Source organism: Mus caroli, unplaced genomic scaffold (genome assembly GCF_978045245.1).
Source record: "Mus caroli unplaced genomic scaffold, Mus_caroli_1 scaffold_11, whole genome shotgun sequence".
NCBI lineage: Eukaryota > Metazoa > Chordata > Mammalia > Rodentia > Muridae > Mus > Mus caroli.
The window spans coordinates 110,330,890-110,357,538 of record NW_028227266.1 but is presented as its reverse complement, the minus strand read 5'-3'; the positions used below and the strand labels follow the sequence as shown (position 1 = coordinate 110,357,538).

The 26,649-nt window shown below is 44.4% G+C and overlaps 1 protein-coding gene across 4 annotated transcripts in view; it reads left to right on the top strand.

Annotated features, from left to right (window-relative positions):
• Stac (SH3 and cysteine rich domain) overlaps nucleotides 1-26,649 on the top strand; it is a 124,944-nt gene that overhangs the window by 29,177 nt on the left and 69,118 nt on the right. The window contains exon 2 of one of the 4 annotated variants that reach the window (XM_085828091.1): nucleotides 25,231-25,477. The exons of 2 other annotated variants lie outside the window; for them this stretch is intronic. In XM_085828091.1, coding sequence (XP_085684217.1) covers nucleotides 25,231-25,477 — 247 coding nt within the window. Of the gene's footprint in view, nucleotides 1-25,197; nucleotides 25,478-26,649 lie in introns of all 4 variants that reach the window. One more of the 4 variants, XM_021172828.2, reaches the window with a different exon arrangement.

The following is a 26,649-nucleotide window of genomic DNA, read 5'->3' as shown; positions in this document are numbered from 1 at the left end:
AAATCTTACAGGTGCTGACTTTTCTTCCCGAATGACCTGATGTATTGCTTATGTCAATGCAATTAATCAAGCATATTTGTGTTCTTGGGAACCCATTGATTTGCTTAGCAGCAAATGAAGATGGAAAACCCAAGTCTTATTAGAGTTAGTGTATGGAATTCACTATTGATCCTTGTCTTTCCCTTCAAATGTATGTTGACATGCGTAGCTCTCTCTGATAGCTTGCCATCTCACTCCTCAGAACTGTTCAGTGTACTGTCAGGGACCAGATGTTTAGGGAATATGGAGTCTCTTTCTGTTCCATAGGGATGGCTAATAGCCACCCTGATACCTAGCATGTGGATTTTTTTTCTCTATAACTTGAACGATTAAAAGTCAGGAAGGCTGGGCAGTGGTGGCACACGCCTTTAACCCCAGCACTTGGGAGGCAGATTTCTGAGTTCGAGGCCAGCCTGATCTACAGAGTGAGTTCCAAGACAGCCAGGGATACACAGAGAAACCCTGTCTCGAAAACAAACAAACAAACAAAAAAGTCAAGACAACCCCACACAATGTGCAAGTTTAATGGTATCTGTGACAGACTTCTTTGATAGAGAAGCCATCCCTGCCAATCCCCTGAACGGGAGAGATTACTGATCCTCTGATCCTGAGATCGCTGGAGGTTGTTTGGTTTTGTTTTGTTTTGTTTTGTTTTGTTTTGTTTTGTTTTGTTTTGTTTTGTTTTGGATTTAGGTGTCTTTCCTAGTGACTCCTCTTCCTGCCTTTTGCTGTTGGTTTCAGGATGCCTGTGTGCCCCTTCAATAGCCAGAATTGAGCCTCTGTCTCTGTCTTAAGGCAAGAAGATAACTGAATTGTTTATTGTCAGGGTTAAACGTGAATGCTCAAACCTCCTCTGTTCTCAGTGATATGACAGATACAGAGATACCACAGGTGGGGACAAATGACTTGCATTTTAAGGAAATACAAGCGCATTGCTGGGGACAAAAGCCACAAAATGACAGGTACTTTCTGCCTATTTCTAGAAAAAGTCAAACTGTGGTTATTATGGTATCCCCTTCTCCCATCCTGGGGACTCATGACTCCAATCTCAAAAGATAATCCATGAAGACCACTTGCCTACTGTCCATCTCTCCCCATTCCAGATGTCCCTCTTCCCACTGACAGTCTTCTCCCCAAAGAAGATCACACAAACCAGAAGCTCAGATGCATCATTGCCTTCTGTTCCTTCATCAGAGCCCATCTCCCACCATCAGGACCACAGAGGGTTATAAGTCCAAAATGTGTCAAGACCATGCCACTGTGTATCATTTCCCCTGCCACAGCTTTGGTTATGTTCAACCCATGATTCTAAGCTTATGGCCAAACACAAGTCACAAACTTACTTAAAACACTGTGATATGCACACACACACACACACACACACACACACATATGTATATGTGTGTGTAGATGCTTGTGTGTGTGTGTTTCTGTGTGTGTACATATGCAATCTATTCTTATATCTCTATTACATGGTTTTCAAGTGAGAACTTTGTGAATGATGTCATGCCGCAATGTCAAAAAGTTGGCTAGAACTGGCACACATGCTGCCATTCGTCATAAAACTGCTTGGCATCTTCCATATATAACTTATCAGCCTTTTTAATATCCTGCTTACTCAAAGTCAACAGTGATTTTCCATCATTCTGAGAACAAACCCACCCCCCACCCCATCTCCTCTGAGGTTTCATAGGATACCAGCCATTCAGCCACCTTTCCTCTGCTTTCTCCTCCCTTTCAGCCCCTTCCTCCTAATAAAAAACAAACTCACTGATGCTCATCAAATACACAGAACGTATTTCTGTCCAAGTTGAAAGAATGACCAGGCAGGATCCAAGAACACCACTGCCAAATATTCCCACTGAACTCTTAAAGGGTATACTCATAACAGGTGCAGTGATTCTTGTCAGCAATGTGTATTTCCACTCTAGCTAATAAAACCATAGCAGCTCAATCTAGGAGACTGTTGCTCCAGAATCAGGTCATGAGGTTATGGTGATGAGAGGTCCCCCGACATCCATGATGACTAGGGATGTAGATTCAGAACACATCTTATCATGAAGTAACCTAGGAGGTATGTCACAACATGGATGTTGGAGTTGGAAGACCTAAATTTGAGTCTTTGCCCATCCTGGTGATCATTTAAGCATCCCAGTCTATTAGTATATCAAGGTGTGCCATGATTCCCTTCTCACTTTAATAGTGTGTGTGTGTGTGTGTGTGTGTGTGTGTGTGTGTGTGTGTGTGCACATGTATGTAGGTGCCAAGAGGAGGCAGAAGAAGATAGCCAATCCCCTGGAGCTGGAGTTGCAGGTGGTTGTGAGCTGCCTTGTATGGATACTGGGAACCAAACTCACATCCTTTGTAAGCACAGCATGTGTTTGCATCTGCAGAACCCTCTCTCTAGCCCTGTAGCCATTTCTCTTGGATCAGAAAAGCAAACCCTATGCAGATATGTGTCCTGGGTGCACATGTCACTGGCCACCCATTGCTCTGAGAAAATCTAAATGCATTGCTGTTCCAAGTAAGACAACTATTTTGTAAAGACAACAGACATAGGAACTGGAAAGTGGATAAAGAATTCATGGAGTCTTGCAGTTGGGGAAAACCCAAAAGTCTTCAAGGGAAAGAAACTGAAAATGGCGTGAAGGATGATACAAAGATAATCAAAACCCAAGCCAATCTTACAAGGTGGTTACAATATAGAATGGTATCGGTCACTTTTCTCACTTCTGTGATTAAATACCAGGAAAAGAGAGAGAGAGAGAGAGAGAGAGAGAGAGAGAGAGAGAGAGAGAGAGAGAGAGAGAGAGAGAGAGAGAGAGAGAAGAAATGGAAGGGAAGGGAAGGGGAGGGAAGGGAAGGGAAGGAAGGAAGGAAGGAAGGAAGGAAGGAAGGAAGGAAGGAAGGAAGGAAGGAAGGAAGAGGGAGAGAGAGAGAAGAAAGGGAAGGGAAGGAAAGGAAGGAAGAAAAGAAAGAAAGAAAGGAATGAAGAAAGAAAGGAATGAAGAAAGAAAGAAAGAAAGAAAGAAAGAAAGAAAGAAAGAAAGAAAGAAAGAAAGAAAGAAAGAAAGAAAGAAAGAAAGGAAGGAAGAAAGAAAGAAAGAAGGAAAGATAGTTAAGAGGTGAAGAGAATATAATTTTAGGGCTATAGTTTTAGGGCTATAGTCTGTCATAACACGGAAGCAAGGCAGTAGGAGCTTGGGGAGACTGGATGCATGGCAAAGGGACATGTATCCAGTCAGGAAGCAAAGAGAGTTGGGTGCTGGTACTCAGCTCACTCTCCTTCATCCGAAATTGAGACCTCAGCCCAGGGCATGGTGCCACCCACAGTGGGCTCTTCCCACCTCAATTCTCAACTGACTCCGCCTAGAAAATCCTTCATAGGCACATGCACAGGTGGGTTTCTGTGGCAACGTAAAAAGCTATTGAGATGACAATAACTATAAACCAGTACTGAGGTGGTGAGACAGGTGAAAATGATGATAATGTGACAGGAGTTGAGATGAGAGGCTTACTCGGTGTGAGAGCATTGCATGACAGGCAAGGAGCACCTGCTTCTGGCTGGGATGATGGTGATGTCTTAGCATCCTCAGTGACTGGGCAGCAGCTGTCTGTTAAACACTATCAGACATGTCAGTATGGATCACTAGAACTGTACAGGGAAGACAGAGAGACACTACCTGACCCTCAGGAAGTCCACAGTCAAGGGGAGCCTAGACAAGACACAAACAAGATCTAACTGTTACAGAGCTTAGCAGAGCAGGTGGCATTCTGAAAGAGCAATGGCATCCTCAGACAGAGTGACAGTGGGCACAGAGGGTGGAAGGCAGGCTGAAGACTCTGCTGTCTGGTCATAGCTGAAGTACAGGATGAGAGTGGTTGGAGAGGCAGCTCTAGCACTGACTCTAGCATCACCAGTTTCTCAGAGAGGACCTTGTCATTCTGACTGTCAGTGGCACCGTCTGTAAGTTGGCATTCTGGTCCTCCTTAGGAAGTCAGGAAGTACATTGAGAGACCATACGTTAAGTGCTAGCTCTCAGTAGCTTTGCTCCATGAATGAAACCTGTCAGGTAAATAATGGTGTTCTGTGGTCTGTCTTGCTTTGTAAGCTTAAATTAGTCCTTGCCAGCAAGCTACACTTTGCTCAGTTGATAGGACACTTTGGATGCTTTGAATTATGTAAGGATATAAGACAGAATCAATGTAAAAACACAGAGAACTTATTACTTAAACTAAGTCATGTATTCATTCCTTCAGTTTTAGGGTCTACAACGTGTCAGTCATTGCCCTGGGTATGCACATGATGGCCAATAAAAATGTAGACAGGTCACACTGGTAATTTAACATCTTTTGGTCAGTGTATTAACACTAAGTTTACAATCTTGCATACCATCCACAAAGCCTTGGGCTTAGTCCCCAGCACTGCATTAACTGGGCATGGTAGCACACATCTGGAGACTCAACACTCAGGAAACAGGTAGAAAAGAGTCAAGGGTCACCCTTGGCTGCATAATCAGTTTGAGGACAAATTAATGTGCATGGGACACAGTCTAAAAAAACATGAGAAAACTCAACAATCAATAAAAAATGCTACTAGATATTTTCCACTGACTCTCCCACATCTAGGACTCTATAGCCCATATCAGCTCAGGCCAGCCATGTCCTAGTGCCAAGCACCCCCAGGTGCTGAGCGAAGCCACTTTAAGCATCTCTGTACACCTGGGGAATCAGTGTGAAGAAAACACCCTAGACTCCACTCTCAGGGGCCTTGTGTTCTGAAGCAAATAACCTAACTGGTCTCCAGGGGCTTTTTAATTAGGGTCGGCACCTGGCTCTCCGTGTGCCCACCAAAAGCAGTATGACAGGACATGTTCCTTGCTTCTTGGTTTCTATTCCCTGTTAATTAAAATCCTATACACCAACCCAACATTTCGCTGTCAGACATCAGAGAATCTCTTGCACTAACAGAAGTCCCAGGTCCCTAGCAGCCTAGTAAATAAACTCCAGATACAAGCCTTGATGATGGCTTCCATTTTGATTTTTCTCACTGTATGAACCAGCACCGCTAGCTGCTGGAACCAACGGTCACTGATCCCAGCTGCTTCTCACCACTGTTGTTTATCATGCTGCAGCTCTCTCGGGGTCAAGCTCTTGCAAGATTTGTATTTTATTCCGAAACCCACCAATGTTTTCCTTTGGAAGTGGTAATGGCTAAGTCTATTCATGAATTTTTGTGTGTGCACCAGTTGTCGTTTCTGCCCTTTTAACTTACGCTTTTTCTTCTTTCACATTAAACTTTCAATTGAACTGGGAATTGGTCAGGAGAGAATATACTCTGCCAGTTTTGAATACTTCTTATGCCTTCACAGACTCACACTCCTGTTTGTGGTTCTGTTTTTCATTTCATTTCATTGACACACACAGGTACACACACATGCTTTTTGTTCATATATTTTAAAAAAATTAAACTATACATTCTGTATAGTGATACAGCTTACATACTAACTAACACCATGATAGAATAATTTGAGATTATTTTTTTAAAAAAGGAATTATTCAGGTTACAAGTCCCTCCCCCAAAACAATTTTTTAAATGACTTTCTTAGTGGGTCAATGCAACGCATCTTATTTGGTGGCTATGGGTTTCTTTTTGTGTCTAAAATTGAGCTGAAAATTTATCCCTTGTTTGGGGCATTTATTTTTTAAAAAATAATTCTATTCAGATGTGAATCTATAGGATATTGGGATTGCATCTAAATTTTACAGTTATTTATAGAGCTCACTGCATAAAAATACTAGGGCCATCATTCATAAAGGTGGTGCACAGTCTCACCTTATATGGGCCTCATTTTTCTTTTGAGCAAATCTTCTATAACAGCCTTGAACTTGCCATCCTCCTGCCTCTGCATTTTGATTACTGGGATGAAAGTTTGGCCCTAGCACAACCAACTTGTAAGCTTACAGTGTAGCAATCACCAGTAAGTATGTCATCCTTGGCTTAATTTTTTTTTTTTTTTGCTAGATTTGGTACTAATGTGATTATCAAAGTATTTTTCTAGTATTTGAAATTTTCTTCCTTCCTGCGCTTGTCTAGTCTTTAGGGTTTCTTCTGTTTTGCGGTGGCCCTTTTAAGTTGTTAGAAATTCACTTTGTGGAAACATTACCTATTAGCATTCGCTGTGTTTATTTCCTGCTCAGCTGTCCTGCTGCTCACATCTGGAATTTTACATGTTCCTTTCGTTTTAATTCTTTCTATGTTGACTAGATGAAATTTTTCTGACAATTTTTTAAAACTGCATGTTCGTTTGTTTGGTGTTTGAAGCAGAACGTTGATATGCAGCTCAAACTGGCCTGGAACTCACTGTGCAGTCCTGGCTGGCCCCAAACTCATGATCCTCCTGCCTCTACCTCCTGAGGACCTAACATGAGCCAGCCAACAGGCTTGGCTTCTAATAAACTCATGACAGTTAATTGTATTCAATGTACCAATGAGTACTTTTAATATATTTTCATTTTTGGTTGCTTTGTTCTGACGCATGGTTTTACTCTGTAGCCCAGACTACCTTGAAACTCCCAGTGGTCCTTCCAGTCCCCATGGCTTGCCCTACTAGGTCCTGGACTTACAGATGCTCTTACAACCAAGAGCCACCAGACCCATCTTACCTTAGCAAAGATCTAAAGAGGCACTTTTTAAAAAAATCGTAACATTCACTCATTTAGTATCTGTGTCTGTGTGTGCATGTGTGCATGCGGTGTGTGTCTATGTTTGTGTCTCTGTGTGTGTGCGTGTGTGTATGTGTGTGTGTGCCTGTGGGGTGTGTGTGTGTGTGCACAGTTATGGTAGATGGTGCACATGACTAGAGGACAGCTTACATGACATGATATAACATGACATGACATGACAAGAGTCAGTTCTCTCCTTTCACCATGTGGGTCCCAGGGGTATAACTCAGGTTGTTGGGTTTGGCACTACCCTCTTGTATAAAGACTAGTATAAATGTTTATGCCAGCACCCCATAAAGGCTATTCACTTCTCCCCATTACAACAGTGCCATCTAATTACATTCTCTGGTCTAGAATAGCACAGTCACTTCATTTCTGTCCTACGGGAGGAGATTAATGACAACCCCTTGTATTGGCTAAAGAGGGTGACACATAAAGTCCCCTGAAGACAATGTGACACACAGCCACTCAAATGCCAACAGTAGCAATAAAACCATGGTGCTACAGTCACTGCTGCTGGAAAGGTGGTATATTCAGTGGTCACTGCACAGGCAAGCATTGGGTCCCCGGCACCCATGTCAGGGGGCTCATAACCATCTCTAATTTTAGGGGATTCAAATCCCTCTCTGGCCTTCACAGGTGCCTGCTCTAGCACACATGCACTCATGCATGCACACACACACACACAGAGAGAGAGAGAGAGAGAGAGAGAGAGAGAGAGAGAGAGAGAGAGAGAGAGAGAGAGAGAATTTAAAATAAAGTAAATCTTAAAAGACAGAATTTGTAACAGTGACTTTTTTGGTGACCTCTATTCACATCAGTTAGCTTCTCCTTTATTGACAATGTTCCAGGTACAAGTGTTTTGTGCCTCAGTTTCCTCTATTTTCCTAATGCTCTGGCTTTTTCTGCTTATCAGCGGTCCTTTGTCAGTATTCAGAATGCTTGCGCTAGACCTCAGCCTGGGGTGGCTTTCTGCCAAAGAAGAGTGTACAATGAGGCTAAGGGTTCCTCTGGGTGTGTGGGCTGTACTGTTTCTTGTGAGCATGCACCACATTCTTACTTTCTACTAGAACATTCTCATGAGACACTCACATCATAGCGGGACAAAAGATGTCTGTCTCTTCACTAGATTGACCCGACACATGGTGATCTCTGCTGCTAGACCTAAGTCCTCTTTTTCTTACTCATCCCAGGAAGCCTCTCATCTTACCATTGGATTATTCTTCTACCCAGCCATTCTAAAATTTCCATCCAAGGTCCAATTATTTCTTTATACCTCCTCCAATAATACAGTCTTTAGTGATGTCCAGATTCTTATGTCTCTATTGTACTCTCCCCCCAGCTTGACAAGTATCACATACCCTGAAGCCACCTTATTACATAGCGAGTCCTTGTCACACTGATGTGGCCAAGAAACTCTCTTTCCAGCATTATAACTTTGAGGTATTTTTAGGCGTCTGGGGAACTAAGAAGGTGGGGTGTTCTTCCCATTGCTATTTGTACAGGAAGTATACTAGGAGATAAGAGTAGGTTGCTATAACAAAGAGTCCCAGGAGATGTAAATAATAAATAAACTAGATGTTTATTCTTTTCTCTCCCATCCTTCCTGGGTGTGTTTAGTAGAACAACTCTGCTCCTTGTAGTGTTTTAAGTGCCTGTTTTCTTCCAAGACATCTCTCCTTTTACATTGCCCTGCTCTCCACCACACCCATATTGAGGCCATTGAGGAGGGAGTGAAGGGAGGCACAGCCTACCACCTGGTTTCAGAAGGATGCACAACACTTCAGTATATCCATAGCAGGAACTCAGGGCCATTTCTGAGTGTATCTGCAAGACACTTTGCAAAATATATTCTAACCACCTACACACAAGAAAAAAACTTTAAAAATTGATTTTGGTGATCTCTGCCTCAAGAAAGTATTAGAAACAGTAAAGATTTCTGGCAAAAGAGAACTCCTTAATCTGATAGTTCCACTCAGTAAATCAGTGGGACTAAAGGAAATAGAACATCACCATTGGAAAATATCAGGCAAGATTCACCGACCCCTCAAAAGAGGTTCTGATTAGAGGCAACAGTACAATAAACTGTATACGTTCTCATGGTCATATGACACTCATTCATTACAAAGGGAGATGTCCTGTTTACATCATGGAAAGGCCTGGCATCTCCAGCTTCAGCCCAGTAAGCAGCGCTTATGCTGGTTCATGTACCATCATACATGATTAGGAGGTCCCAGATTAATGTTGCAGAATAATGAAAAAGCATCGAGGGGCTGGTGAGATGGCTCAGTGGGTAAGAGCACCCGACTGCTCTTCCAAAGGTCCAGAGATCAAATCCCAGCAACCACATGGTGGCTCACAACCATCCGTAATGAGATCTGACTCCCTCTTCTGGTGTGTCTGAAGACAGCTACAGTGTACTTACATATTATCAATAAATAAATCTTTAAAAAAAATCCTAAAAAAAAAGAAAAAAAGAAAAAGCATCGAATAAAAACAAACTAATGGACATTTCACCAAAGTTTTAGTCAGAAGCCTTGGAAAGAGCTCAGGAGCACAGAAAAACTCAGGGCCTGCCATGTAGGGGAGGACGCAGAAGACAGAATGTAGCTAAGTGCCTTGTGGAACACAAGACTGGTTTCTGCCAGAGAAAGAAAGGATGCTGGCCAGCTACTTTTCACAAGGCAACGTTCCAGGATGTGTGTAGTGGCATGGTAGTTTTATGGCAGTGCTCCTGTGTTGACTGGGATGGGTTTACCGTGGCTATGTCAAACATGAGTAGAGGTGGTAAGGGGAAGCCCAATGAAAGGCATATGAGGATGCCTCTATTTTGATACTTGCCCATATGACTAAAATTATTTCCAAAATAAATGTTAAGAAAAAGGAACATCAAGTATTGTATTACTGTGCTGTGCTCTCATGGATAATGGAACCCTGGAACCCACTGAATTGAAAGATTCAGAAAAATACTTCAACACATCAAGTGTGTTTAAATGTTCAAAGTTAGTAGTTTGGGCAGATGAAATGGCTCTGAGGGTCAGGCTCTTGGTGCTTGACAGCCTGAGTTTGATCCCTAAGACCCAAATAACACAAGGCAAGAATTGATTCCTACAAGTCGTTTGAGTACCTATACACACACAAGAAGGCATGTAGGCACCGACACACATACATGCATTCATACAGTAAATAAATAATAAGTAAATAGAAAGTGTAAATTTAAAACATAAAAGTAACATAATGAGTAGGTATTCCCCCTTTCACTTGATAAAATCTAACTCTAGGATATTTCTTTCAAAATCATTATTGGCATATATTCATTATGTGTAGTATTGAGTTTTATAGTGACATTTTTGTCCAAGAAGATCATGCATTTTGTTCCTATTTATCTTCTGGTAAGTTCGTTAAAATCTATTGCACCTCTCCACTCATGGTGGCACATGCCTTTTAATCCCCGAACACAGGGGACAGAGACAGAAGAGTCTCTGTGAGTATCAGCCCAGACTTGTCTACACAGTAAGACCCCATCTCAAAACCAAATCCAAAACAAAACAAAAAACCAAAAGGACTCTGCTGTTCTTATGGCAAAGGACACTCCAGTGATTGTCTTCCTCCCTGGATTGGCTGTTCCATTGGGTGAAGTATCATCTAAGGCTCTGCACATATTTGGGATTGGAGTTGCCAGCTCAGACTCTCCAGGCAGCCATGAAAGCTGTGAGCTGTTTAATAGGCAGTCATTTGCTAAGTTCTGTGAGCTCAGCTGCAGCCACGGAGACGCTCCACTGTGAATTGAAAATGGGACAGCAAGGCTCGCACTCATTGTTTGAGATACACAGTCATCAGCATACAAACTGACTTCTTTTCACAAGACCTAAGTTTCTCTTGAGTTCCTACACTTGAGGACCGCAGAGCCAGACTGAGGGAAGACCCTCAGATGTGCACTCAGAAGCTTGGGTTCAACTCCTCTCCCTGCTAGTCATTTTAGATCCAGTAAGCAATATCAGTAAAGAGATGTTCTCAGATCCGGAGGAGGGCAAGCATTTATGATGGCGCGAGCCCTGTGGCAGGATCTCTGCCAAAGTCTTGTTCCTCTTACCTTGCCCTGCTAACAGGATGGGATGGGATCTGTTACTCTGCTCATCAACTTTTAAGAATGTGGGGCAGCTCTTGCCTCCTAGTTGATCATTAGGACCTCATTTGTTTTTTACTACAGAGTCTACTCCATCTGTAACAAAATGCGACTCTGACTCCTGTGGTTTCCAGTCTTTCTGTCCCCAGCCTCTTTCCCCCTCATCCACAGACACCCCTCCAAGGCCTAACCCTAGGCTGAGGACTGCTGGGGGAGAATGACCTGTGACTCACCTCTGCAGGCAGCGTCTGCCCCGCCTTTTCCTCTCTTCCTCCCTGTCACTAGCCCCATCCCCAAGTCCTCCACTTCCAAATGTATAGGGACTTTTATCACTGAAAGTACTTAGCGAGCCCTTTACCTGGTAGTCAGTTGCACTGGGTTTTAGAGTCAGTCACGCTTGGATTCCTTCTTTCGGGCAAGATTTATTGAGCATCAATAACATCTTAGGTTCTGAGACACGAAAGGTCAGAAAACAGTGGAAATGGCCTCTCCTTTCAGAGACTTCCTTCCAGCTTAGGAGCCAAAGAACTCACAACGCCATAAATCCGTGACACATAGCCAGACATCATGTGCCTCTGATATCATACACTGACGGCACAGTGCCATGTCTGTGACATCTCTTCTCAACTGTGTAACATTCACTGGCTTGTGAAGAGACCCCGGACAAGTTTCTACAGGATGTCAGTTCTGTGCTCTTTAAAGATGGAAATGTCACCAATGTCAAAGAAAAACCAATGTGCTATTTCCGGCCAAATGAGAACTCAAAACTAAAAGAAATATGCAATCTTAGATGACATACTAAGGAAGGTTCTTTTTTTTTTTTTTTTAATGTTCTTGAGATATCACTGGTCTGGTTTTCGAAATCTGAGCATAAGTAAGGTATTTTCATAATGAAATACTTTTCTTCTCCAGAAATATGCATCAAAGAGTTCAGAAATGTTGAAGGCTTGTTTATTTAATGTCTACCCCCTAAAAACAATAGCAATGGCAATCATTATTATAATCCTTATCGATGGGCCAGAAGAAAGAATAAGGAAAGCAAACATTGGGAAATCATTAACAACTGTTCGGTCTTGCTAAAGGGGAGATCTGTACTCCTCGGTTATTCTTGCCAATGTTCCATGAGCTTAAAACTCTTTAAAATAAACAGCTAAAATAAAATATATATAATTAAAAAAAAACCACTCTGATAAGACAAGTAGAACAGAGCTAGGGCTTAGATCTGAAGAGACTGGGAAATGAGAAAGCCTATTCAGGAGGAGCAGAGGCCTGGGCAGGGGCAGCAGAGGCCCAGGCAGCAGCACTCTTGGATTAGCTGACCAGAGTCAAAGGCATGAAAAGAAGGAAGAACAAGAGTGATTGGGATAGCCAATCCTCAGTTCCAGCCAGGCCTTGCTGGGCACTGAAGGGGTATCTGGTGGGACAGTACCTAGGGTAAGGAACTGTTATCAGGCCTCCATCTTAGAAAATCACTGGGGGCTTCTTTTCAGGAAGTAGGGTGAAAACAGAATGTAATTCCTGGACATGGGCAGAGGACCCTGGAGAAGGGAAGTGGTTCAAGTGAGGTGGGTGTCAGAGGGGACCCACATGATGGCATTGGAAATCTGCCAAGTGGATGGATTCTGCATAGATTTTTAAAGAGATCCAGATAGATGTGTGGGTCACTGGACAGGATAGAACAGAAGCAGGTAATCATGGGTAACTTCAGAACCCGAGGCCTGATGAACTGAGTGAAATGCTGGACTGGCTATTCCCAGTCCAAATGACAAGAACTCGAGGAAGGACATTGCTTTCAAGGACACACTATCAGCACAAGGTTCAGGGACCTTTTCCTGTAAGCAACCAACCACACCATAGACCACCAAGCTCCCATTCCAAGCCTTGCTCAGGTCTCAGGGCCATCCCAGAAGACACATAAGGTAGACCAGAGTGAGTCACATGTTCTTCTAGGCTGGTTTCTGTGCCAGCCGGATGCAGCCTGAGCACGGTGAGACTATGTGGGAAGCTGCTCAGAGCAGCACTCTATTTATCACAGCTGACATACGTACCCTGAAAAATGTCCCTTCCAAGTCCTTGAACCACCTCCAAGGTATATCCTAGATCGAGCCTCTCCTTCGGTCTTGCCTGTCTGCCACTGGGGTTCCTCAGTCTGCGTACACTTAAACATGTGCTTCACATCCACCACCCCCTTAGACTGGGGCTGATGAAACCTTTTGGCTTTAGGCCTCGTGGTCAGGAGAAACCATTTTCTCTGTTTCCTTCTAATCCACAGGGCAGTGGTATTATAACATAGCTTGCCAAGATGTGGTACAGAGGCAAGGCAGGGCAAGCAACACACCACAGGTACAGAGTTATGTGGTTTGGAGAGAAGACAGGAGGTTGGCCAAAGTTCCTGGCAAAGAATGGAGTTAAAGTTGGCAGAAAGGAAGACTTGGGGTCCTGTAAGCAAGGACACTGTTTAGATAACTCTGTGGTCGCCCTCCCAGCAAATCTGGGAAATCTAAGTTAAACAAAGTACCAGTCCCCTGGCAAAAACTCTTCTATAGGTAAGGATAAAGGGATAAAGGAGAGTCCTGTGCACTTAGTATAAGGTGAGAGTGAACAGAATTTGCCCTGGTAGTGTAGTGCTCAGGACATGGTTGCCTGGTGACATGGGATACTGAGCTTTACGGTGAAATTATAGACATCTCCAGAAGCCATGGTCATAGACATGCCTAAGCCAGCCTCCGGGTTCATGTTACCTAGTAGGCTGTACTCTGGGTGAATGTGTGGTAGACATTACCAGGACCAGAACAGGAGCCACCTTGGTGCAGCTCTCTCTGATAGATAGGCATCACTCTAGGAACACAGTGCTGTCCCTTGGCAAGCTTTTATTGAGGACTGTTAGTTTGTTACAGTTGCTGTAATCAAAATGCCACAGATTGGATAGCATAAATAATAGGGTTAGTTTTTTTCTTCATTCTAGGGGCTGGGGAATCCTAATCCACATATAATGTTCTGAGGCTTCCCTCTCCTGGCTTTTCAGAGAGCTCCTTCTCTGTGTCCTCACCTGGTCATGCCTTCCTGTGTCTATGTGCATTATTTTTCATGTGTGCATGTGTGGGTGAGTGCATGTGCATGCATGCATGTGTGCATGTGGGGGTGTTGGATGAGGGTGGATATGAGCCATTCATGTGCATAGAGGTCATGGGTCAATGTTGGATACCTTCCTCTGTTCCTCTGTCACTCACTCCCTTATATTTGGAGACAGGGTCTCTCACTAAACCTAGGACTCACCAATTCAGCATAAAGCTAGCCATTGAGCTCCACTGGCCTGCCTATCTCTGTTCTCCAAGTGCTGGCATTACAAATGTGTGAGTCTGCACCCAGCTCTTATGTGGAGATGGGAACTTGGACACCAGTGCCTGTACAGCAAAAATTTCTCCACTCGTCATCTCCCCATCCCCCGAAATGTCCTCTTCTGGTGAGAGCACCAGTCAGATTAGGTTACAGCATATTGTAATGGTCTTGTTTTGACTTTCATTACCTCTGTAAAAGCCAGATCTCCAAACATAGTCACATTCGGAGGTACAGGGTGGAGTGTTAAACCCTCAGTGTATGACTTAGGGAAGACAATTCAGACTGTGATCAGTCCCTACTGTTTACAAAGCAGTGCTTAACAAACAAAGCTTAGCTTTGTGCATAGTGTATTTGTTTATTCTGTAGTCCTCTGGTTATTTAATCAGTGGCTTCTGTGAATCAAATTCTTGAATAGCTCATGGTCTAAACATCTTGTATGCTTTTGAGAAGGCTTTTTCCGTGATTCACACAGTCAACGTCTATCAAGAGTCAAGCCCTTTTCTTTGCTCTTGAAGAAAAATGATTGGTCCCAAAATTGAGCCCTCCTCAGTTTCCCTTAGCAACAACAGCATGTGAAGCAGAAGAGATTAAATATGACCAAATATAGTGGGGCTTAGTGGCCACAGTATCTCACAGCTTGGCTTGAATGGCCTTGATAGGCCATGTGGATCAACAGCCATAATTACCATTCATCCTCTGTGCCTTTTAGACCGAACTGACCCTGGTAAGACTCCAAGGATGATAAGAGTCATGGAAACATTCATTCTACATCAGATGACTTCGGGCAAGCCTTCCTTTGGGCTAATAATGAACCCTCATGTCTATACCTCAAAGACCAAAGTGAACATTGCTAATGATTTTCTGAGTTTAAAAGGGGGGGGGCAAGTTTACAGTACACACTCCATCTGGAAATAGATTAAGCTCAATTTCTTTGCTCCAACCACTACTAAGTTTGCTTCCTTTTACCCTCCCCAGCCCAGCTCCCTCACGGCTCTATTTACTTACACATGAGCAACTGGCATCTAATGCTGTAAACCCCTCTCCTCTCAGGACCCAGTGGAACCTCAGACTATTTCCTTATACTGAGACTAGTCCCTGAACTTATACCCTCCCTCACTGCTAGTGGCTTCTCACCTCATTTTTTTCTCAGCACACAGACTCTCTTTCCAAGGAGGAGTCTCTAAATGTATCGTGCATGACCCTGACGACATCATACTTAGGAGACAATATATGACTCTGCTGACATCATACTCAGGACAATGTATTACTATGCTGATAGCATACCCAGGAGTCATTGCAGAAAAAAACGACGACGTGGACATCTTTGGAAATCTCTGGTGTGGTGCTATTACTGTGTCCATGTGTCTGAGACAGAGACAGTGACTAGAAACAAAGTTAGAGGAATGAGTCCATCCAAAGGGAGAGGATACTGTGGCTCTTGTATCCCATAACAAAGACAGAAGTTCAAGGTTATCCTTGCTTCATTGTAAGTTTAAGACTAACCTAGGCTTTAATATGCGATCCTGTTTCAAAAGTAAAGCTTAATTCATTTTAGGGGGTTGGAAAGAATGTTTCTGACTCTTCCCGCTCTCCCAGCGCCTCCTTTCTCTGACAGTTTTGACTAGGCAGCAGTCATAGTCTTCTTACTACTTTGTGACATCAAGGTGTGGTCTTCTGTCATCTCCAAGTGTTCTCAGTGTTGCTGCTTGTCTGTACAAATACACCCTACACAGCTGAAGACTGGACTTTGGTCTTTTTTTTTTTCTTCACAATGCTCTGCAGTGTCAGGGCTGTGAGAAAATTTGGAAGCATGAAGTTAATCTTCCCCATTCCTACTGGGACTCAAGCCACGAGGCTTCAGGGACTTCCTTCAACCATGCAGCTATTGGGAGTAGAATATGGAATTGGTCCTGCTTAATACATGTTGCTTTATAGGCTATTCATTAATACAACTGGGGGAAATTTTTTGACCTTTAAATCACTGTCTAAACTCTTGTGAATCTAACCCAGAATGAATTGTGCTTGCAATGAAAGAAATCAGACATGGATCAGGGAGATGGCTCAGTCAATAAAGTGCTTGCCATATAAGCATAAGGGCCTGAATTCTAGTCCTCAGCACCCACCTAAAAAGGCAGGCATAGTGCTGTAATTCCAGCAAGGAGGAAGCAGAGGAAGGGAGATCCCAAGAACTAGCCAGGTAGCCAGCCAATCAGTGAGCTTTGCATCCAGTCAAAGAGCCTGGCTCAAAAACTGAAGTGGAAAATAATTGAGGAAAGCACCCAAGGCCTGGCTTTTATGTGCACACAAATATATGTGCATGTGTGCATGAACATGCATGCACACAAAACACACACACACACACAAAGAAATCCAATGCAAGAATTAAAAACTCAGCATGAAAATTGGCACGTTCATCATAGGCCCTGTACTTTCCCAAAGTCAGAGCATACTGTGTCTGCCCACTAGCCTTGGGTGTGTCTGGGAAATACTCTGACAAACCACAGCCTCAGCTAAACTAGAAATAGATTCAGTTAGTTGTCCACATGGTTGATGGAGGGTGAAGGGGAGTGTGTCTCAGAGGGAATGCACGTGGGCAGGGGTTGATCATCTGTCTATGCTTGCCAAGTAACCTATTCCCTTCATGCTTAGATCATCAATTAATTTAATCATATCTTTACAGGCAAAAAAAAAGCTGACTATTTCAACAAGAAGATGTAAACTATTTTAGAGGACATAAAATGTCAAGAGGAAAAGCATGTTCCTTTACCAAATCAAAGATGTAGATCACATAGGAAAATTCAGGATGAGATATTTGCTTGTCAACGGTTCTCTGATGACCTCATCTGAGTCCTGATATGAAGCCGGTGTGGTACTGACGCTGTTTTAGATAGCTGAGACGGTGTTTGTAAAGGTAACTGATGGTTTAGCATCAACAAGCAGGAAAATACGCTCTGAGTGCCCACAGGAACTGTATGCCTCGCAGGCTGCTGCCTGTGCGGGCAGACTGGTTTCCCACAGAGTTCGGACTTGAGGTTCTGCTTGGAAGACCAAGCACATGCTGGTTACTTAGCTTCATCTCAACTGCAAATTCACCAACGGGTGAATCAACATGTCTGCATTAAGGTCGTCTTCAGGCTAAATTCTCCATGTGCTCTCAGGATGCCCAATGTCTGTGCTTCCTAATGAACTGCCACCTAAGTGGCACCAACATGGTAGCTGTGTAGATCACTGCTAAAATCCCAGCTGGTACCAAGGTGACAAATCATAAAAAGCTGAGAGATTTTTCTAAGAGGAGCTTGAAGGTGGGTTACTTTCTCACCAAAGTTCATTTGGCTTTGCGGGGCTTTGAGGTCAGAGACTTATATCTGGAGCGTCATTCTGTAGCTTACTAGAGTTTGCCATGTGTCTTAGTGAGAGTTTCCATTGCTGTGAAGAGACACCATAACCAAGACAACTCTTATAAAGGACAACATTTAATTGGAGCTGGCTTACTCGTTCTAAGGTTTAGTCTATTTTCATCAAGGCAGGATCATGGCAGCATTCAGGTAGACATGGTGCTGAAGGAGCTGAGAGTTCTACATCTTGTTCTGAAGATAAACAGGAGAAGACTTAACATCCAGGCAGCTAGGAGTTGGGTCTCAAAGCCCACCTCTCAAAGCCTTCCTCCAATAAGGCCACACCTTCTAATAGTGCCACTCCCTGGGTCAAGCATATTCAAACTACCACACGCCGTGTCTCTGGTTTCTCATCTGTAAGATAGGTAGTGATCTAGAACAGATGATCTGTGCCTTCCTAGCATCCTGCTCACCACTGTACATTGCTCCACAGTGCATCAGCTTCTTCCATCTATAAGCTAGTCTTTCTCGTCCAGTTCTTGACACCTCTTCCCTCTCCCTCCTGGTTTCTCTAGTGTTCTGAACAATCGAAAGATCTGTATCCCGGTCTAGAGGAGGCTCAGACAGTATCATGCTTGCAAGTGTCCAGAAACCATGTTAAAAATAAATGCCAGTCATGGTCATAGATGACTGGCAATTCCAGTACTGTGGAAAGGAAACAGGTGGATCCCAGAAGATACTGCCTAAACATCTTATACTACTTCCTGTCTCAAAAAATGAGGTCGATGGCACCTGAAGAACAACATATCTGGTGTTCTCTGGCCTTCACATGTACCTGCACACACATAAACCACACCCTCACAGACAGCACACACATGAAAGATTTGTATTCAATAAGCACCAGCCCTACTGGCTTGCTTGTATCCTTCTGCTAGCTGCCCAAGTCTTGTACATTACACCCACCCCTTCTCAAGGGTAGAGCTTAACAGCCAGACCTGTAAGGCACCATCAGATTAAAAGCAGCTTGAAAGTAACTACCATTTAAACAAAATTCTCCACAAACAAATGCTAAGATGTTACAGCCTCCTCCAGCTATGATCTTTACTAATCTGCATCAAGGCAAACTCAGAGAAACTCTCTTTGGCCTCCCACCAACATCTACGTCCTCCTCTCTGGACATTCTTTCTCAAAACCTTGTTATCACGCACTCAGAGCTTCACAAATTCTGTTGTTCTGCTATCTCTTAAAGACTACCTTTTGCAGAGCCTTAAACCTCATGTGACTTAAATTGGGGTTGGAATACATTTGACTCCATTGGCTTTTCATCCTTCTCCCAGTCATTCCCTGCCTTTAGCTTCCATAATACCCCTTTCTCTAGGTCCCCTTCCTTGGCAGCTTCTCAAACATGAGTCTTCTTCTCATCTACATTTGCACTGTCCTGGGCTCTGTCCTCGGGCAGTGTCTCTCACGGGTCTGCTCATGACATATATAATGATTTCCTTTGGTCTCGTGGCCCTGCTTTCTGTCCGCATCTCCACGCCTCCCCACTCACTCTCCATCTCAGACCTTTCTCCTGAATGCCAGCATCATGTATCTACTTACCAACATTTTCAGTCCCCCCGAATTTTAAATGAGCATCTCAGACCTCTGGTCTCCATGACAACATGTCTTCTCTGATGCTCTTCTAGTAAAAGGGCGTGCCTCTGTTCACTCAGTTGCACCCATCAGAAATCTTAAAGCAATTGATTCACATCCTCTTACCCTTCAACAAACTCCTGGGTTCACTTTCCCAATGCGCCTGGAATCCAGGCGTGCGTGTCTTACCAGGCCTGTCAGAATCACCTCTCTGCCGGCTACTTTTTACAGGCATCTCCCAGCAGGTCTCCTTACCTCAATCTTGCCTCCTAACCATCTGTTTCTCAAACACTCCCTAGAGCAGCCCGTCCAATAAATGTCTGCCCTCATCACCTCCTGGCTCTGAACCATTGCCCTTAGGATAAATTCCTCAGCCCTTACCACGACCAGCAAGGAAGCCCCAACCTGAGCTGACTTGGGATTCCTACCCTTGCCGCATCTTCATTGGTTGCTGCGGGAAGTTTTGGTTTCTCACCAGGACCATTGCTGCTAGATTTCTGATGACCCACAATGCTCTTCTGCTGGTTGCCCAGCTCCCAGCAATGTCTTGAGGCTAGTTATTGCCACTCACCACAATGCTCCCCTATAACATCACCCATCCACCACTTTCTTCACATCTCTGCTCAAATGTCACCTGTCAAATAAGCCTGCTTGTGACCTTTGAAAGCCTATATCTCTTGCTATTTCCCTTTGTAACATATGTGTTCACCCAAGTATGTTGCCTTTTATTCTTTATTTTCCTCTGACTATTAGACGTCAAACCTTAGGAAGTTCAGTCTCACTGTTGAACATTTTTCACTGCTCGGTCACCAAAACTGAGCACTATTAATGGCTCCTAGTAGCATGCAAATGGATATTCATTAGTGAGTTGTTCAGTGAGCGAAGGGATAAATGATGCCCTCCCTGCAAGGTTTTCTAAGATGAGAGACTGAGGATATAGCTAGGTGGCAGACTGCTATGAACAAGACCCAGCATTTGACTACAATCACCAAATGAGTACATACATGGATAAAGTTTCCTGAAATGTTAAGCACTGAGGTATGGGTCATGTCCCACACATAAGAAGATACTTCCAAATATTTGTGGGAGCAAACTGTATGGTTGGGTGGTTAAGAGCACTTGCTGCTCTTCCAGAGGACCTGAATTTGGTTCCTAGCACCTGTGTTAGGCTGCTCATAATTACCTATGACTCCATCTCCAGGGGACACGACACCTTCTTTATCCTCTGGGGTTACCTGCACACAGGTAGTGTAGACTCACACAACACATGAAAATATCTTTTAATTCTTTTATTTTAAAAGGAATATTATTTTAAATAGAACTTACCTCAGTGGTTATGCATAGGAGTTGATCATTTTTGACCTATGTGCCTATCAAATTCTGCTTGTGTTTCCTCATTGTGTATCTTTCTTTCTGGTCTTGGCTCCTTTAAGGTTGTACGGAGAAAGTGCTTTGTAGAACTTTTCATTAGTTCTTTGTGAATTTCACATGACGCTCCCAAATCCTACTCAACCCCCCTTATACCTATCCTCCATCCTTGCAACTTCCCCCACAAACAAAGAAGAAAAATAACCTCATTGTGGAAACTACAGTGTGTCGCAGTGTGTCCCATAATCTACCCTTTTGTCCACATGTTTTTGCTTGTTAATGCTTATTGTGAGGACTCGTTGGTCTGGTTGGAAGCCTCTGGCTTCTGCCACTCAATAAATACTGAAATCTCACTGAGACTCTTCTCAGGTATCCTGTTGTTGCCCTTGATCACAAAGCTCCTGTAGCAGTTCCTTGATAGGGGAGATATTGGGATAGGTCAATTCAAAGCTCTGGATCTGAGCCTGAGGGGTACCTGAGCTGGTCATCCTGTCAGCTCTCTGACTCTCACACCTTTGAGGTCAGCTCATCAGCAGCCCCTGCAACCAGGGCTAGCTTTACCCTTCAAGGTCCAGGACATGCTTTCCTGAGTGTAGCAGAAGGTGAAGGATATGACCAGGTCTCCACTCTCAAGGCCACTAGGCCAGCTGTAGGTGGAAAGGGGCAAGAGTGAGGAAATGCACATCTTCCTTGCAGACAAGTTGAGGGCCCAGCTCTCCCATCGCCACACCCTTGGGCTGGCTCACCTGTGCCCCCAGCAATCAAGTTCAGCTATACTGTGTTACCTAAGTGAGGTACAGGGTCTGCTCTCTCGCTCTGATGACCTCTGGCTCTCCTGCCTGCTATAGGTGACAAGGAGTAGGGGGAGGGTGCATGGCATCTCTCCCTCATCCATATCACTGAATGGTGGACAAATGTCGAGGCTAGCTCTCCCATGCTCAAACCCTCAGGCCTCCTCCACTCAGGTCTTTTCACACACAAACACACATACACACACACACACACACACACACACACCAGGGTCAATCAGCTCTACTGTACTCCCCAGACAAGGTGCAGGATCCTGCTCTCCTGAGTCCTGTAGGTAGTGAAGGGCAGGGCTCTCTCTCCTGCTCTTATGACCCCAGTGCCAGGTCTCCTACCTGGGGCACGTGATGAGGGGGGAAGGGGTGATGAGGGTCTCTCTCCCTCATCCAGGTAGGCGTGTCTTTCAAGCAGTCCATTTCAATAAGAAATGTCCCATTGCCTTCCAACAAAATCTCTGGCTCTAGAAGCAGGCAGACCCCCTTGCCTGACACGGTGTCCACCCACACACACCAGGGCAAGGGAGGAAGGCACCAACTTCTGTGTAAACTTCTGGCGATCACAGTCTTTCTCCATTCTCACTGACCATTAGAGGCTCCGTGTTCCTGAGACCTGGGGTAACTTCCACTCTTAACCAACACCTGGAGACTCACTGACCAAGAAAGGAATGAGCCTGAGGTCAGCAGAAGGCAGGCTAACCTTGAACCCGCTTTTCATGAGCTGTTTGACCTGGTTACTTGATCTCCTTCATTTCTCGGAGGCTCCAATAACACCTTCCTGGCCTACGCTCCTGTGTTGGTTATACACTGTCCTGTAAGCACAGCACAGCAGATGTGCAACTTAATAGCATCAACTACAGTCATATTTCTGGTGGGGAGCAGGGTGCATAATCTGCATGGAACTTGGCTGGGAAGTTGTAGTCTCCACTAGAGTCCCCTTTTGTCTTGCAGGAGGTGGTATGGCTCAGGTCAGTGAACTCCCTGGGTAAAGGAGCCTTGTCTTGCACAATCCCTCAGGTTATCATACATTTGGTCTTGAAAGCATTTGGCAGGCTTCCAAAGGAGCCACAGGGTCCTGCCTTCAAATGGGCTTAGAGCTCTTTTCCTTCACACCAATACAGTCTTCTCTCTCATTAGTTCTCTTTGTTCCCTATTGGCCTTGCTCATACACTTGTCATACACACATGCATACATACATACATACATACATACATACATACATACATACATACGTGATTCTTATGCTTCTGTATAAAAATCTAAAAATCCCAAGTAAAAGAAAACATGATATTTCTCTTTCTGAGACTGGGTTAATTTACTTAACTACTAAATTACTCTCTCCAGTTACATCATTTTCTTTCAAATAACATAACTTTCATTTTTATGACCAAAAAGAATATATATATATATATATATATATATATACATATACATATACATATGCATATATACTCACATTCCTCATCTGTTCCTCTGTTGCCAGACATCTAGAATACATAATAAACATGTAACTTAGTTTTGAGGATGTGTTGAACCAATAACATACATTTATGCAATGTCCTTATCTGATAGTACAATGTTCAATGAATACATAGCTAATTCTTTAGACTATAATTGCACTTGTGTATGTACATGTGCACCACAGCACACAGCTGGTGGTCACAGTACAACTTGTGCGAGTCAGTTCTCCCATCCCCTGGGTCCCAGGCATGGACCTCAGGTCTCTGGGCTTCATAACAAGTGCCTTTTATTTGCTAATTCCCACTCATCAGCCTGACATTAAAATGAAATAAAAGTTCAAATGCCTGGTGGCTCACATCTGAACTCTCAGCAGCGGGCTGAGGGAAGAGGATATCTTGTAAGTCTGTGGACGATCTGGGCTGTGTCGTAAGTTCGAAGCCAGCTTAGGCTATAATATGAGATCTCGTCTCATCTGTATCCCTAAAACCAGACAAATCCTCCAGCCAGCAAGTTCACAGAGTGGAAAATAGACTCTATTCAGTCAGTGGTTAAGAGCACTTGCTGCTGTTCCAGATGACCTGAGTTCAGTCTATTGCAAAAGCACGCTGAAAATTGGCAAGACCATTGAGAGGTGAGAAGAACACACTTCTTGTGCTATGCCTGAACCTCAGCTCTGTGACCGCAGTGGCTTCCTTGTCCTCTGAGGTCAAGATAGATAGAGGTGGAGAGGGAGGTGACAGGCTTGACACTGCCCCACCAGCTCTTCTTCACTGTCCTTGGAGAGCCTGGCCCCACTGTGTGGAGACTCCAGTCAGCACAGGGTACCTTCATGCATAGCCTACAGCAAGAATGGCTCCAGATGAATACTTAACCAAAGGAGCCCACCTCAAAGCTGATGAACCCCTGAAAGCCATACAGCTAGTTCATTGTTTACTCCTTCTAGCTGGGTGGCAGAAAGACGGGTGCTAAGGGCTGATAATGAAATGCTTGTGAGATTTTTCAAGAACCACGTTAGCTGGCAAGACTGAGCAAAGCCAAGGTTGGTGCAGACTGTGATCAGTGCCGAGGGCCCAGGAGTCTGAGCAGCAGGAGTTGGACCCTTTGTCTGTTTAGTGCAGGGACTGAGCCTAGCGTTTTACCTATGCAGGCAGGCACTCTACCACTGAGCTGTATCTTCAGCCTTGTTTTCTCACTATTTAATTTTCGAGACGTGGACTTGCCAAAGCTGACCCAAACTCACTCTGCAGGCCTTGTGATCCGAGAGTTGCAGCCTCTTGAGTAGCTAGGGGTCTAGGCCTGCAGTACCACATTCAGCCAAAGCTGGTCTTTATGCCTAAGAAGAAGGGAAGTCCTCAGAGGATTTTAAGCACAAAGCTCCTGCGCTCACATCTGTACGTCCAGAAGTTCCCTCCCGCATGGTCAGATTAACAATGCAGACTGGACTCAAGTCCTGTGAGCACCCTTCCAAATCCATGTGGTGTCTCACCATAAGTCCGTAGGAAAGAAAGAAATGATCTACTTTACTGAAGCTGAAAACCAGGGCAAGGACACCTGAAGGGCCAGGAGAGCTAAGCAAGGCTTTTGAAATACTAAGTCCTAAACACACACCACATACATAAACATATACCACACATATACCTCACAGTCCCTCATACCACATACACCCAGGCATGTGCATATATATATATACATATATATATATACCACATATATAACACACATACATGTACAAATACACATGTACATACACTATTCACATGCATATACTACACACACACATACCACGTGGGCATACAGGCATGTCTTACACACAGTCCATGCTTCTTTCCACATGTTTCAGGTACAAACAGACTAGCAAGCTTCTGGTTTGTGTCCTGGAGACCATTTAGCCAGATTAATGTCAAGTCAGAGGGAGACATTGTATACTTCACTGTCCTTAGAGCCAAATAACTACTGACTTGCCATAGGAGAGAGAAGACAGTATTACACACAGCCTTGGTACCCAGGAGTTCATACCTCACGTCCAACTATGAAAACTCAAGACAAAAGGTCAAAATCCCAGGGTCCTGAGACTTGTGTCCTGGGACTTCAGGCAGCACATTGGTGGGGCCTAAGAAAGCAAGGCTGGGAAGGAAGATGGTGGAATGGGTCATGTGGAGCCTCTCCCTGCTCACTAGCTCATGGGACACAGGGTGAACTACTGAGTCCCATTTCAGGTATCTACCAGCCTTGGACTGCCCGTCTTGGGGCCTGGCAGAACCTCCCAGGTTAAGGTATACATGGGATCTAGGGCAAAGCTGGCTGCATCCCCCACAGGAGTCACAGGACCCATCATAAGAGAGGCTGTCCTGTCATTGCCTTGCAGCTCCAGAAACTAAAACGGTCACTTTCTTTCAAGACCAAGAGCTTGCGGAGCAAAAGTGCTGACAACTTCTTCCCAAGAACCAACAGTGATGTGAAACCGCAAGCAGACCTGCTGGCCAAGGCCAGCCCAGGCCCCAGCCCAATACCCATCCCTGGAAGCCCAGCGTCCATGCCCATCAAGGCTGGCCTGCACCCCGGCAGCAACAGCAAGGTCCACGCCTTTCAGGAGCATGTCTTTAAGAAGCCCACCTTCTGTGATGTCTGCAACCACATGATCGTGGGTAAGACCCCCACCCCCACCCCTACAGGTACAATGTCCCTGGGAAAAGGAATGAGAGCTGGAGGCCCAGGTTCAGGGGACCCACAGACCAGCTCTGAGCTTCAGAGAGTTAAATGCAAGAAGGTCAATGTGGGGAGTGGCCATGATGGAGGGGCCTTACCTAAAGCAAAGGCAAACAGGGCCAGGTGGAGGGAGAATTAGTTTGGAATATGGTTGGAACCAAGGCAGCAGCTGGCATCCTCCACCAGAAGCCTGGTGCCCTTCATACCCTTTCTGTATGTGGCCCACGTATACCTGCCTGAGCCTGTTATTCCAGGTAGGCACAGGAGACCTGAGATGTTTGTACCTGTCATCACTGAAACTGGATGCCTCAGTGATGGCTATGAGGCCAGGAAGGCAGAATGTTCTCTGGTTCCCTCATCCTTGTCAAGGTCCAGTTAAGGGGTGTGTCAATGTAAAAGAGACTAAGAGACAGTTTCTTCTAACGTCAAATATTAGTGGCCATGGTCCCAGGAATACAGATTTAGGCTACCCCGATACCATGCTTCAATGGTTCATGAAATCTATAAATTAAGGGATTATTTTTTTCAAATATATGGGTGTGGTCAGCATGTCACAGAAAAGCAGAGAGGTTCAGGTATCAGCCTCAGATGTGATCTGATCTGTGACGTCCTCAGCCTTTGGGATGGAGGAAGTTTAAGGTCAACATATATTCTGAGAGCTCTTTACCTCCAAGTCTCACAAGGCTGGTAGGTCAAACACAGGGGGTTATTAATGACTGGGAAAGTAAAGATAGCCCAAGACTAATTGCCTCTGGACCTACCGTAGTTTAGCTCTCTGATATGATGGACGTTTTAATCAATCCGCCTCAGAGAGTGTTATGAAGTACATCAGTACAGCCTTTGTCCTGGGACCTTCTGTTCCCAAGTGGGCGATTCCCAGTGGGAAGGAAGCAGCATCAGATCTATTGCTGCTATAGCCATGAGACCTGCCTACGTTCTCAGATAAGGCGTGCAGCCTCACGAGTTGCCTTTCTGCTCCCAACTCTGCCTGTTCTTCGTCTAAACAAACCACATTTAGAAAACGACGTCTGTGTTAGTCAGATTTCCATCATAATGCTGCATAAAGGACGGCCACAAAACCACCACCCTGAAACAAGTCATCTTTCAAATC